The 13,887-nt window shown below is 45.1% G+C and overlaps 1 protein-coding gene across 1 annotated transcript; it reads right to left on the reverse strand.

Moving 5' to 3' along the window:
* Nucleotides 1-2,542: 2,542 nt before the first annotated feature.
* Nucleotides 2,543-13,356, reverse strand: gfap (glial fibrillary acidic protein). Its single transcript, XM_018726605.2, has 9 exons — nucleotides 12,875-13,356; nucleotides 9,995-10,055; nucleotides 9,732-9,827; nucleotides 9,079-9,240; nucleotides 7,422-7,547; nucleotides 6,921-7,141; nucleotides 6,351-6,394; nucleotides 5,918-6,003; nucleotides 2,543-3,731 (listed from the first exon to the last, which is right to left on the reverse strand). Exons 1-9 carry the CDS (start codon nucleotides 13,354-13,356, stop codon nucleotides 3,690-3,692), a joined length of 1,320 nt encoding a protein of 439 aa, XP_018582121.1. The 3' UTR covers nucleotides 2,543-3,689.
* Between the last annotated feature and the right edge of the window lie 531 nt (nucleotides 13,357-13,887).

A 13,887-nucleotide genomic window follows, 5' to 3' on the forward strand; every position in this document is an offset into this window, starting at 1 on the left:
TTTTATGCAGCTACTCGTGTCATGAACGTTGGCTCATATGGTGAAAAGTAACTTCGGAGTCACGCGTCTGTATCTTGGTGTCTCTTTCTCCAAATGTAATGAACGCATTGTATTTTCTATGAGATGTTTGTCGCTCTGGAGAAAAACGTCTGATAAATGAACACATGTAAATGTTAAAAGTGAGTTCCAGTGGAAATGCAAAGAAGATGAAGAAAAAAAGAAGAGGACCAGAGAGCGAGTTCTGCACAGGCAGAAGGAGCACAACATGCGCTGGGGGCTCAACGCAAAACATCCCCAGCAGCAACGTACCGATTACCGGAAGGTCTGCGAAGTACAACGGGTGTCACTGTTATGTTTTGTCAGGAAAGCAAGATGATGACGTGCTTCTGCTGCTCTCTGGAGCTGCTTGGCGTCTCCAGCAAAACTCAGCTGCAGAAGCCGAAAGGGCAGTTAATCAGTGACAGTAAATGAAATCAGGAAGAGTCACCAGTGTCAGTTACCCTGGTGGACACAACATACACTCCCTAGTGGGGAAGCGTGGGGGGGGGGGGGGGGGGGGGGGGTGCATGTTCTGGAGCCGCACTTCCTTCACAAACCCCTCAGGGCCTTCAATTGGATTTACGCACGACCATCTGGTGAAGCCGTGTGGGGCCAGACCTGTCCGTCAGCGACTAAATCCCCGTCCACAACTCCAAGTTCTCGTACCCGGGACCTGCGGTTAGAGGTCCGGCCGTTTGGATCCCATCGCCGCAGCTGGGGGTCGGTTTCCAGAAGGGCTCGAAGAAAACGAGACCTAAATCGCTGCGCCTGTACCGCATTATTACACTATACGGAGATCCTAGCAGCTGTTGTACTTATGAGGAATCCCCAAAATAAACACTCGTACATTCATCTCAACTACAGTCATATTCACTCACTGCGCAAAACTGCTTGTTATTTTCATCAAAATAATATCTTTCCTGAAAAAAAACCTTCTTCGGTACCTCATGATTTCTTTCTAGTGCATCTCAGTCAGGATGATCACCCTGAAATAATAACCGTGATAATAATTTGTGCTCCTCTGCCCTCGTTTCCTGTCATCTGCACACGGTACGGGACGGATGGGCGGCTCGGTGTGTCGCACACGTGCAACGCGGCGCTGAAATTCTGCCTTGGATTCTCAGTCGAGAGGCGCCCAGGTGTCGAGCACGGTAAATCCCAGGTCTCTCTCTCTCCTTCCGGCATCTTCTCACACTGGTTTTAGGAGAACATCGTTTCTAGCGCTCCAGTGATCTGTCCTTTCTTACTCTGCTATGTTTCTGTCACATTTGTCCCACTCATTTCAGTTTTCAGGGCTGAACGAAGGGAGCGGTAAGTGATGGGAGCAGCAGCTGAGTTATGGCTGGAGTCACAGCTTCCCAGTCTAAGGGTCCAGGTCCCAATCCCACCTCCTACTGTAGTGCCACTGATCTTAGTTCTTACGCTGAACTGTTCCTGTAGAAATGACCCACCTAAGGAAAGGTTTAAACGCAGTGAAAGCTCAACAATCCAGCCTTCGGTTATGAGACGTTTCGGAATATCCACGTGGTAATTTCTCCTTCAAGGTGCGACGGTTAGGAAACGAACTGATGCGAAGGGCGAGATAACGATTCGATTCGATAACGAGATCGACCGCCTATAAAACCGACACTTTCTCGGATTTCCGTCTTTCTTTTACCCCAAAAACAACATGCCTGTGGTTTTCCGGCCACGAGTACACGGCGCTGCTGGCAGACATGAGCAGTGACACGCAGGGAAAGATACACACCGACACACACTCCATACCACACGCCCTATCCTGGGGCCGAGATCTGAACGTGCGGCCCGCGGGGATCAAATGCGCACCGAGGGCTCTTTCTCCTCGGTTACGCAATGCGATCCGCACACTCACTTCTCGCTGCGATCTGCATGAATGAGGCTGGCAGATACAGTGTTTCCAGGTGAACAAAGAGGGCCCTTGTGTTGTCCTGATCTCATGTACCTGACAATATAAACGCAGCCTCTTCCTAAAATCAACTCCATATATGCTGTAAATGACTTTGATTTACCACAGCAAACACACAACTAATGAACACATTTCACCAAAACGCAAATAATGTCAATTAATGTAGAGCACAAACAACAGTAGTTAAATCTGGTGATTTTTTTTTTTCTTTATTTTTGTTAATTTGTTAAAAACAACGTCACGCCTAAGGGTAAGGTAATTATTCTGGGCAACTTTTGCCGTTACTTTAAACAGCAGCTTGTGAGAATCTAGCTGTGTGTTGCTAGAAGCGTAGTAAAGGTGCAGTAAAGTCTACCATCAAATAAAGCCACGGGGTTCAAATGCTGTGATGAGGGGGGATGGGGGGGGTCGGGGGACGTGGACACTGGGGTGGGAGACAAGTGCAGTTCAAAAGTGAGACGCAGATGTTGGGCTGGTAGCGTTGTTGAAGCCTGGAAAAAAGCAGTAAATATGTAATTATATATGTGTAATTATATATGTGTATATGTAAGTATATATATATATATATATATATATATATATATATACACACACACAGACATATTTTTTTTTAATTTTTCAAATTGCTGCTAGGGTGCCTGCTCTGTTCTCCTGCCATTTCGACACACCTATTACTCCTATTGTTCTGTGAGGATTGTGTTTCGCTCCGATGTGTTTACATCATCCCAGCTGGACATTGTTTGAGTTCTGCCTGTATTTGCAATCCGTGCTTTTGATTTGGATCCAAGTTCCTACCGCTAACCCAAATGGCCTTGTCGGCACAGCGCCCCAATGATGCACAAACGCCCGTGGTCACCTTTTCGACGGCAGCCGTCGCTACGGCGTTAGTTCCCGCCAAATATGCGAGAAAACACAAAGGCCCTTGTTTGTGTTGGAGCGCCGGAGCACGCCGACGTGTGTGAGACGGGACTGAGGTTGAAACGCACGTTGTTCTAATCCCCGCACGCACGGCTTCCTGCTCGTTTCCCAGGGCCACCAGCCGAACCCATATGTAAGGCAGGAGAGGCAACTGTGAGTGCAGTGGTGGTGGCAGTGTAAAGGTACGGGGGTGACGTTCAGGGAAAGTGGCCTTTTCGGATATGTCAAGGTACAAACGGAGTATAAAACAAAGTACTATGACCTACTTCAACCTACAGAAATCCACATGCAAATTACAACATCTATCGCGCTCCGATCTGACTTCTAAGCAAGTTTCCGCTGCCTGGTCTTCCTGCTACTCGGCCCCTGCGGAACCTACAACATCGGCTCGCTCTCCACCGAGAGGGACATCACAGCCTACGTCTTCGCTCTCTAACTCTTCACTCGCCCACGCAAGGCAGCAACACTCCTTCCCCTGGGGACCGAGTGTCACCGCCCTCTTCCGCATCCCTACTGAAGGGGTCTTGGGAAATTAACCGGGGACACGTTGGGAAAAGTGAGACAAATATAAGCCTTGCGTGTCCGTCGTGCACGTGAGGGTGGTGTGCGGGGACACGGCCGATGTTTATTACCGAGGGGCTACGTGGGGTAAAGACGCGATGGGTGTCGAGGCGTTCGGTACAAGACGGGGACAGAAGGTAGAATGTGGCAAGACAGGACGATGGGCTGGAAAGGTCGGAGGTCACAGCACACTAGCATTATAGGGAAGCGTCAGGAAGCGGACTGTGGGTGGACATCGATGGGTCGCTCAGGGCATGTCCTTCCTCTCGGCCATGGACTCTTTAATGATCTGAAACACAAGCAAACAGCAGCGTTGATTGACTCAGTGCACAAGGGAGGTTTCTCTCTCTGTGTGTGTGTGTGTATGCGTGCATGTGCAAGTGTACATGTATTGATCTCTGCACTGGTACAGTGACCCTGCAGAGAAAGAACAAATTCCACGTGTACATGTGCAAATCTCTGTGCACACAGCAACTCGAATCACAGACGTGCATTCCCAAGATGCTCTGCTGAGGCTGCGGAGCGGTGTTATGATACTGATTTCTTACCACATTACATTTACGTTTACTCATTTATTGCATCAACAGAATGAGAGATCTGGATGCAGACACGTGACTCTAGGGTACAGTCAATTTGTCACGTGCCACAGTTTAAACCAGTGCACATTACACAAGTAGCTGCACGTAACTTTAATTTACATTTAAATTATTATACTGAAATTTATTTTAATGTTAATGTTTTTTAGTATTTATTCATTTAGCTGTCACTTTTCTCCAAAGCAACTTACAATGTTAAGCTACTTCCAAATATTTTCCTCTTTTATACAGCAGGGTAATTTTACTGGACCAATTTAGGGTGAGTATCTTCTCAAGAGTATAACAGCTGGAGGTGGGATTCAAACCTGCGACCTTTGGGTCCAGCAGCATTAGTTCTAACCACTACATTACCAGCTATCTAGCTGTTTTTCTTATAAATTTTATATTTCTAGTTACATTTACAGTTAACTGTAGTGAAATTATTGTATTTATACTTTCAATTAAAAGTTTCATAATTTCTTTATACATTACATCGAGTGTCTTTATTCCCAAATAAATCCAGCATAATTAGGGTGGTGTTTGCTAATCAACAGACATAAGACCAGTAAATTTTTCTCTGTGAAGAGAGGCACCTTGATACCTACTTGGCGCTAATGAATGACGTCGCACACAAAACAGATATTTTTATTCTGGGAAATCAAAGTGCGACCTTGGCTAATTTATTTGTCCTGCACGGTGCGTTTCTGTCAGTCAACAGGCCAGTTATTAAACATGCACGGCCTGAGGCCCATGACGAGTACAGCTGACCCCGCAGGATGCAGCAGCTCCGTGATGAGTTACTTGTAGCGACCTCTGCTGGAACTGTGGAGGAAAGGCATTTTCAGTGACCGCCCCCTGGGTCAGTCGCTGGAACCCGCGGAGATTTCAGCTGCTTAGCCTCAAACAAGCCTTCAACACCATATTTATATTATGGCTGTTCACACTTTTGGAGATAAAATATATTATAAATTTAACTTCTATCACTTTTTTTTTTGCTAGAAATCTCCTTACTGTAAAGTGGATTTAATTTTTATATGTCTGTAAAAGAATACCCATAGTTTTTTTTCTTTTTAAAACCAGTTTCCTATACAGCAACCTAAATCTCGTTAAAATGTGAAATAATGCATAAATAACTGTTAAAAATCTCAGTGCACTATGAGTAATAAAAATATTGTGTGTCCGGGCTTGTTTCTCATTGCTGTTGCATTTGTCCAAGTGGTTGTCATAGATACAAACAGGTTTTAAAAAAGTTTAAATAAAGTTTGATGCTTCCACGATGCCTCATCCAGAAGTTAAGGATGATGATGAAGACGAGATGAGTCGATTTTTGTTTTTCATGCTTTAAAAAGGTAATTTTTTTCCTCTGTAACCCCTATAACACAATGGGTTCTCATTACTGTTGAGGATTTTTTTGAAAATCCTAGAGTTAAAATTAAACAGTTAAAGACATTAATGGGGATAAGGTGACATTAGCAACATTTTTGCTAAGTCATCACTGCAATTGCAAGCAAAAATATGACAGATGCTTGTTAGTGCAACGGCCAGTTTTTTTTTCATCTGGTTTAGTTGAACGTTCCTGAGACTGAGCCCTTATCTGTAGATGTCATGTAGCTTCAGCCCCAACAGAACTACCGACACCTCCAGCGTACGAGAGAAGTTACAGACTTTTTATGTGTTTGTGCCACTGTGATCTTTACTCTAAGAACTGAGGAGTGTCATTCCTGTGCAGCCAGGTGTATGTGGTGCAGTCAATAAGTTCTAAGAGTGGCCACCGTGTGGCACTGCTGTGCAAAGAGTTTAAATCTGAATTTTCCCTAGGGGTGTAAAACAAACTTACCGACTGTACGTTGCATGACATTACACCACGTGGATCTAAACACAGAATATTCTGTGGACGTACCTCCCCATCTCTGGTCTCCACGGTTCGCACCAGGATGCTCCTCTTGACATGGGCCTCAGGAGAGAGCTTGGTGTCCAAGTTCGACTCTGGAACGAAACATTTTTACACTTTTAGTTACCCTGTAAGGGTTTGTTACCCTTGCACCCTGGCATCAAGACTGTGCTTCTGGGATAGGTTCCAAAGCACCGTGACCCTGACTTGGGTAAGTGGTCAATGATACTTTGTGAGTGAGCGTTACCGTAGCTTAGTGTGCAAGATTAGAAATGTTTACTTACACATTTACACTGACTCACTACTGATCGGGGCTTATTGTAAGGCAGGGAGGGGTGCTGTGCTCCAGAGCTTGTCCTGGAAGCACTGGGTGCCAAGTGGAAGGTTCTGGAGCCCCTGGGTACATTGGTGCTGCAGTTTGACGTGACCATGTGTGTCTTACCTCTGACCTGAAGGTTGGAGAAGCTCTGCACGGGAACAGTGATCCTATGGAGAAAAGATGACCCCAACTCAGCTGGGCAAAACAGTCCAGATCTTTCCTCCAGTACGTAGCATGACCTCCCACAGACACCTGCTGGTTTCTCATTCCCTGCCATTCCTCCGGTTTAGTGGCTCTGGCTACCAGCTCATCATTCTCATCGTTTAATCTAGTCCGTTTCCCCTAAAACACAGCGCTGAAAAACAGCACGCAGATGCAGAATGGCTGCCAGTTTAAACATTACTCTTTTTTATAATGACATAGCTTATTACAAAATTACATTTCTTTCATCTACTCTGGACTTTTCCCTGCATCAGCACATTTTCTTTCTCGCCTCATCCTTACTGTCTCCCTTCTCCGTAGTCCGCTGAGTTTCAACCTTGTTCCTCATTGTGCTGCTCCCCCATTCCACCAGTCCATCTTCTGCACTGCAAGAAGGGAATCTTCCACTTTCTCCATGCCCTTCAACCCCCCTCCCTTCTTGGTCTCCTCTTTTACCACCTCCATCCATCTCGCGCTCAACCCTTTCCTCACCGGCTCTCCTCGCCCTCCAGGAGCTTGCGGTACGTGGCAATCTCAATGTCCAGGGCAAGCTTCACATTGAGAAGGTCCTGATACTCCTGCAGATGCCGAGCCATCTCCTCCTTCAGAGCCTGGATCTCTTCCTCCAAGCGACCTACGCTGTCTTGGTAGTTCGCACTCTCCATGGCAAAGCGGTCTTCCATGTCACGCAGCTGCCGCTCCAGAGATTCATTCTGCCAGGACAAGAGGGAGTTCCCATCATGCTCCATCACTGACAACACTTTAAAATTACACAAGACCAGGGAAACGCTGTAGCACCACAGTTCAAAACAGTGTGTACCATGTTCATGGTAAAATTATATACAGGTCATGACTTGATGAGCAAATCAAAAATGAATAATTGCAGTCACTGAGTTGGAGGAACTACGCGATACTTTCTCACCGTAATGTAGCTGTACCCACGGCTCATTTCGAAAAATATCACGATTATGGATTTGACCGAGAAAAACTCACGGTTCCACGAAGTGCTTCCAGGTCACAGGTGAGAACTTGGATCTGCCTGCGGTACTCGTTGGCCTCTTGCTTTGCCGACCTCAGAGCTTCGTTGTTGCGGTTCGCTGCGTCAGTCAAGTCAGCAAACTAGAGGAGGCAGTCGTAACCGTTCATTACTTCACAAAGCACTGCGCAAATCCAACTTTTTTTTTTTTTTTTTTAAACCATTGCATCCGATTATTTTGGTGCAGTTCTTTTCCACACTGAGGTATTTTATTAATGCTGTGAACAATCCATCAACAATCCATATGAACTTGCCACTGGTCACCACCAACTGAGACCAAGATTGTAAGACCCGAACGAAGGGTCTACAGGTGGTCAATGAATGTCAACGTCAATGAAAACGACGGTTGAAAGAATAGGAGTCCAATGCAGGGTGTAACGACAATGGTGTAACAGGAAAAGGTAACAGAATGGCAGGTACAACAGGCAGTCTAGTGGTTACAGCTGTCACCTTTGGACCTAGAAGTCAGGATTGAATCCAGTCTCTTGCTGTACTACCTTTGAAGAAGGTACTTCACTGAATTGCTCCAGTAAAAATTAAGTAGAAGGTATCACGAGGTACAATGAGGCATAAGATATAACAAATGTTGTTATGTAATTAGCTATCACATGATCTTGTCTGATTGCAATTTATTTACGTTTCTCTAATGTATGCACATGCTGAGGATGGCCTGTGGCCAAAACGCATCTGTGATTTACCTTCACCTTTGGTTTCACTTTTAATATACAAATACAATCACAACTGAGAGTGTGGGCCTCATGATACCTTATACAGACACCCTCTACTTGTGTAAATTCGACTTATGTAAATCTGGATTTACGTAAAAAATTCCTGACACACACATTATTTACGGATAGCATTTTTATTCTATGTAAAACATCTGAAATTCGCTAAGCGCAAGTTGGCATAACCAGACAAGGCAGGAAGCTGCTTCTTCCCAGTTCTTACGTGTTTTGAGTCATGAACACATGTCCTCTCGTTAGCATAGTGCTTTTTCTCCCATATTTTTACCCTATTTATTATTCACAATGCCTGGTGGTAAATGTGCACAAGCATCCTGCAATTGATGTGGGGATGAAATTGAAAATAAAAAGGAAGTATGAAGGTGGACAAAGATTATGGTCTATAGCATGGGAACCAGGTTCAGTTGTATCGACTATAAATACGATACTGAAAATGCTGCACGTATAAAGGAGCAGCGGAAGGAACAGCTAGCATGAAATCAACAATAATAAGACAGACATTTAATACTTCTGAAATTTATGGGATAATTATATTGTGTAATTTTTTTATACCCGTGTTTACAACAAATGCCAAAGGTAGGCTAGCCTATGTTGAATGGTGGGGGGCGGAGGGGGAATCTGACATACCTAACTTCTGACTTACGTAAGGGGTTGAAGAACAGTCTATTTGTGTAAGTCGAGGGGTGTCTGTAATTTGTTTCATTTTTGGAGGATTTGGCACCAGCCGGAGTCACCTGTTCTTGGACTCTTTTTTTGAGCACATATTACTCTAGCATCCGGTCAAATGTAAAAAAAAAAATAAATGGGTAAATAATTGTAAGTAGCTTAACGTTAAGTTGCTTTGGAGGAAAGCATCAGCTAAAGAACAGACCTTGGAACGGTACAGCTCCTCCGTCTCCTGGATGTTTGATGCAGCCATGGCTTCATACTGGAGCCGGATGTCCTTCAGCGCAGCCGTCAGGTCCGGCTTCGACACGTCGATATCCACATGTACCTGCTGGGCCTTCAGCTGCTCTTGCAGTTCACGCAGCTCCTGATGGGGATACAGAGGAGTGTAAGTCAACGGAAGTGCCGCATACAGCATGTAGAGTCAAATCGTCAGCCCCGAAGAACAACTTTTCGCATTTTTAAATTCAAAAAAGCATAATTTTTACAGCTCATTGATATTTACTCTGAAATAAAATAATATTTCAAGATGCTTATCATGGCAAAGATTAAAGAAATGCAAAACAGCGGGCATAAATGGTCTTCTTCTTTTAAGAAGTCAAGGCCTAATACTTCCATCCAATAATGAAAAAGATACACGTAGACATATATTGCTAATCCTGCATTTTCTTGTATTTGCATAGCAGGGATAAAAGATATTTTTTTTCATTGTGCAGTTTTCTTTTTGAGAACACCCACACCAAGTCCTACATTTTTCCTCAGTAATTATCCGACTTTTAGAAGTTGTGAAAACTGTGATGTGTGTTTTGCCGAGCCGTGGAATAAACATGCAGGCAAATGATGTAAAAAGTGGCTCACCTCCTCATGGATCTTCTTCAGGAAGTTGATCTCATCCTGTAATGCATCTATCTTTCTCTCCAGCTGAACGCGATTCATAGCAGCGTCATCGACATCCTTCAGAAAAAGTGAGCCATGGCAGCAACGGGTTTATGGAAAGTTAGCAAGAAGATCAAAATGGAAATTATGTAAAAAACAGAAGATCTACTCTTTACTTAGTTCAGCTTAGTCAAGTTCCTCCTAGAAATGTATGTTTGTCAAAAATGAAAGTGGAACCTGTTCACCTGTCTGAAGACACTGAGGTTGTTCTCCGCCTCCATACGCAAGTTGATCTCATCCTGCAGTCTGATGGAGAAAGACCAAATCACTGTTACAAAATTGGCCATAGCCAGTAGCCCCAAAGGTTACACTGGTCATTCATATTTTACACAAGGGGAATGAGACCTCTGGGTGATGATCAACCTAATTCCTCGTGCTCTCAAACTGTTCACCACTCATATTTCTTCATGAACCTACATTACCATTCTTAATTACGATGTCTCACGCACACAAATACACCAGCACGTGTGCAAAGTTGACTTGCTTGCACAACCACACATCCACGCAGAGGTCGAGAATGAAGTCTCCTTGGATCTGCAGCTGTACGAACGCTCAACTCCCTCATGACAATAGCCTTGCTGCTCTTGCTCTTCACCGCTGGTGTTCAGTAGATCCCTGTACCACCCTCCAGTAAAACCTGACAATTACCCCGTCGCTCTTCTTGTTCTCTCACAATGGCCCCATCCGTGGGTTCCATGCCATCACGCAAGTTACAGACCCAATTTATGAGCAGGCTCAAGGGAGAGGGGACCCCAGCAGGAGGAGGAAGGCACTGGGGAAGGACAGGGGGAATTCAGGACAGTTTCTATTAGTCAGAGATGTGAAACTGAGGGTGGGATGGGAACTGGCCTAAGAAAGTGAAAGCAATGCAAACTCAATATAACTGTTGCCTGTTTTACATAATCAACATGTATATTCAAAAGCTGGCATCAAAAGCGTATAGTGCGGTGGGTGGAAATAACATGGTTTAGTGACAACGAAAAAGCCTTTGATGAGGGAGAAGATAATACCATTACAAGTTCCACTGGAAAGAGCATGCAAACATTTCGTATAGCTTGATGGTTCTGTTTTAGCACCGGACTTCCAGCTTTACTGAGCTAGAGGAGCCAATTATAGTAAATCCAGTACTGTCTTATCTGTCACTGTTATTAGTACAGAAATTTCACCTGTCACACTAACATTTAACTCTGTGTTCTGTATCAGAGTTCTTTATGCATTCTCGGTGCTCCAAGCTATAATTTGCCTTTCAGTTCGAACAAAGCAAGGCTCTTGTTTCATTCAAAATGTGTTATATGGATGTCATTTTAGACTTCTTACAGAACTAGATACGATGGCCAACTGGAGACGACCAGCTAATGAAGAAAGGCAGTGGAAAAGTTTTGGTAGACCAAACTTAAAATTATTTCCCAAACTGCTGTTCGCCAGAAGTCGATTCCCATAGAACAGACATAAGACATTAAGACCCCCCATGGGACTTAATCCACCAGCTATTCGAACACAATAGACGCAAACTGCATTTCAAATACAGACATCTGCACTTTGGGTTTAACAATGCACCTCTTTGTTTTACCACCTTTTTCCTCCATCATAAGAGATTGCTTTCTGAATTCTCCTCGTTCGTTAGATCAAAGCATTGATGTAGTCTATTTCTGCCATGTCACATTGCACAGTTCAAACTTTTTGAGGGTTATGATAACTAAAGAGCATCTTGTAAGGAACCGACACATACCAGTTACTGCAACATTTGATCACAAAAGTTAACATGCAAAGTTTTGGGACATAAAACGTTGATATTTGAAAAAGTTTGCACATTTGGTTAAAAATCAAACAACTACTGGGTAGCCCTAACCAAGATTTTAATGTCCATTAAAAGTTAGTCTGTGCAATACTTTCTCCCTCTTACTTACTCCCTCCCTCATTATTTATTCCATCCCTCATTATTTATTCCCCCCCCCCAAAATGAATCCCTCTATGTATGTATGTATGTTTATATGTGTGTGTGTGTGTATGTTCAATTTTTTTTGTCTACACTACGAGCCGTTGGGAACCGAAGCCAGATTGCTTGTATGCGTGTGCACACTCGGCCAAATAAATGGGATTGCGATTCCAAAGTATCCCCGGTTCGCACTGTGAGAATGTACCACATTTCCCACCCCCACTATTGCCACTCATACTGACTGCAATAAAGGAAGACAGCGTAACACACAACTGCCAACGTACAAAGACCCGGCCGCTCCATTGTGCCACGAGAAAAGCGCACGGCGTCTGCTTGAATAACTTACTATTCAAAGCAGAAGGAGGTGTGCCTTTTCCATTGCAAATAAGTGAAGCTTACATCATTTGCACGCACAAAGTAGACTAGGTTTTTCCTGAATAGTTCTGCACAGACATCTGCTTGTGCTATTCAGAATGGAATCTTGGTTTAGAATTTAATTTATTTTGCAAAGCGCACTCATGCTAATCCAGCACCTCCGGCAAGTGCGTGAAACAGACAAAGTCAGGAAACATTCAAATATCATACAAATAATACAAATCATACCAATATACTAACATGGCCTGTTTTCATTAAACTCTTCAGGTTAGTTTTGGTTTTTAGTCGTTTCGTTTGTTTGTTCATATTTCCTCTGAAGGAAAATATCAGCTGCAAGGACGCAACTGCCGAGTAGTTTCTGAGTTGCACTTCCAGGTGCTGGAGATTTTTTTTTTTTGTTTTGACCAATGTTGCTTGGCCTCCGGTGACCTGTTGTTATTGACAGCCTGCCTCTGATGAAATGCCATCCCAGCCGACTGTATCAGAGCCGCGTGCCTACATTCCACAGCGGAACTGTGCTTCAGGTTCAGCCTTTCATCAGCCAAACTCCTGAAGTTGATCACAATAATATACTGTATTTGCTAACTAAATACTAGTAACCAATACGCAAAACTGCAGGGATGTGTGACTACAGAGATATATCCTTGAAACCAGAGGTTCCATTTGGTCCAAACAGAAAAGAGAAACCCAAGCAAAAGGGAGAAGGGACTCATGGATCTCTACTTGCACAAACATACAAGCTCCAGCTCCTTACTTCTGCTTGAGCATGGCCAGATCTGATGCCAGGTTGTCCCGCTCGATCTCCAGGCGGGCCTTGCCGGCGTTGAGGCCGTCCACCTGCCGGCGCAGCTCCCGCAGCTCCTCCTGATAGATGTCCCCCAGACGGCTGGGCTCCTTGCCCCGCAGCTGGTTTAGCTCCGCCACCAGAACCTTGTTCTGCTGCTCAAGGAAGCGCACCTTCTCGATGTAGCTGGCGAAGCGGTCGTTCAACCCCATCATCTCCACCTTCTCGTTGGTGCGCGTCTCACGGAACTGGGCCTTCAGCATCGAGTCCGCCGAAAAGTCCAGCCGGTCGGGGGTCCCGGCCCCGAGCAGGAGCGCTCCCCCGGAGATGCGAGCGGTCCTGGGGCTGCCGAGGAGGGAGTACCGGCTGGAGGACAAGCTGGTGCGTCCCCCGCTGGTCCCCTGACCCCCAAAACGCTTCCTGTAGGATGATAGCACTCTCTGGCTTTCCATGGCTACTTGTGACGGCCAACCGTCGAGCAGGGGCTTTTATAGCGAGAGACCACCCCTGGCTCCAGGCTGGTCACAGGGAGGGGAGCGCTGAATTAGTGTGTGTGTAGAATGGAGAGGGGGCCCTCAAGTCTTGTGTGCCAGAGGTTCTTTGTGCTTGTCCGGTCAGCTCCCGACGGTTCCCGGCAGTGTCCCCACACATGAATAGGATTCTGTCTGACGGTGCTCCGGCGGCCGCTCACACATGCACAGAAAGCAAGAAAAGCGGGAGGAAGACAAACGAGAAGTGTTAACCGGAGCGCTCCTTGTCCGAATGAAGGGCCGCCTCACACGGGGCTCAATGCGTTTGCACTTTGGCGACGAAAATATCACAGTAAATCCAGGGATTACCAGGATATCACTAAGTAGACTTTCGCCTGGACTAACATCTTGGAAGACGTTCAGAGTTCCTTGAACGCTTTATATAGCCCTTGAAGACTGATTCTACACTGATTTTATGGCGAGTGATGTAACCAAACACTTTGCACATACATA

This window comes from Scleropages formosus, chromosome 20 (genome assembly GCF_900964775.1).
Source record: "Scleropages formosus chromosome 20, fSclFor1.1, whole genome shotgun sequence".
Classification (NCBI taxonomy): Eukaryota; Metazoa; Chordata; class Actinopteri; order Osteoglossiformes; family Osteoglossidae; genus Scleropages; species Scleropages formosus.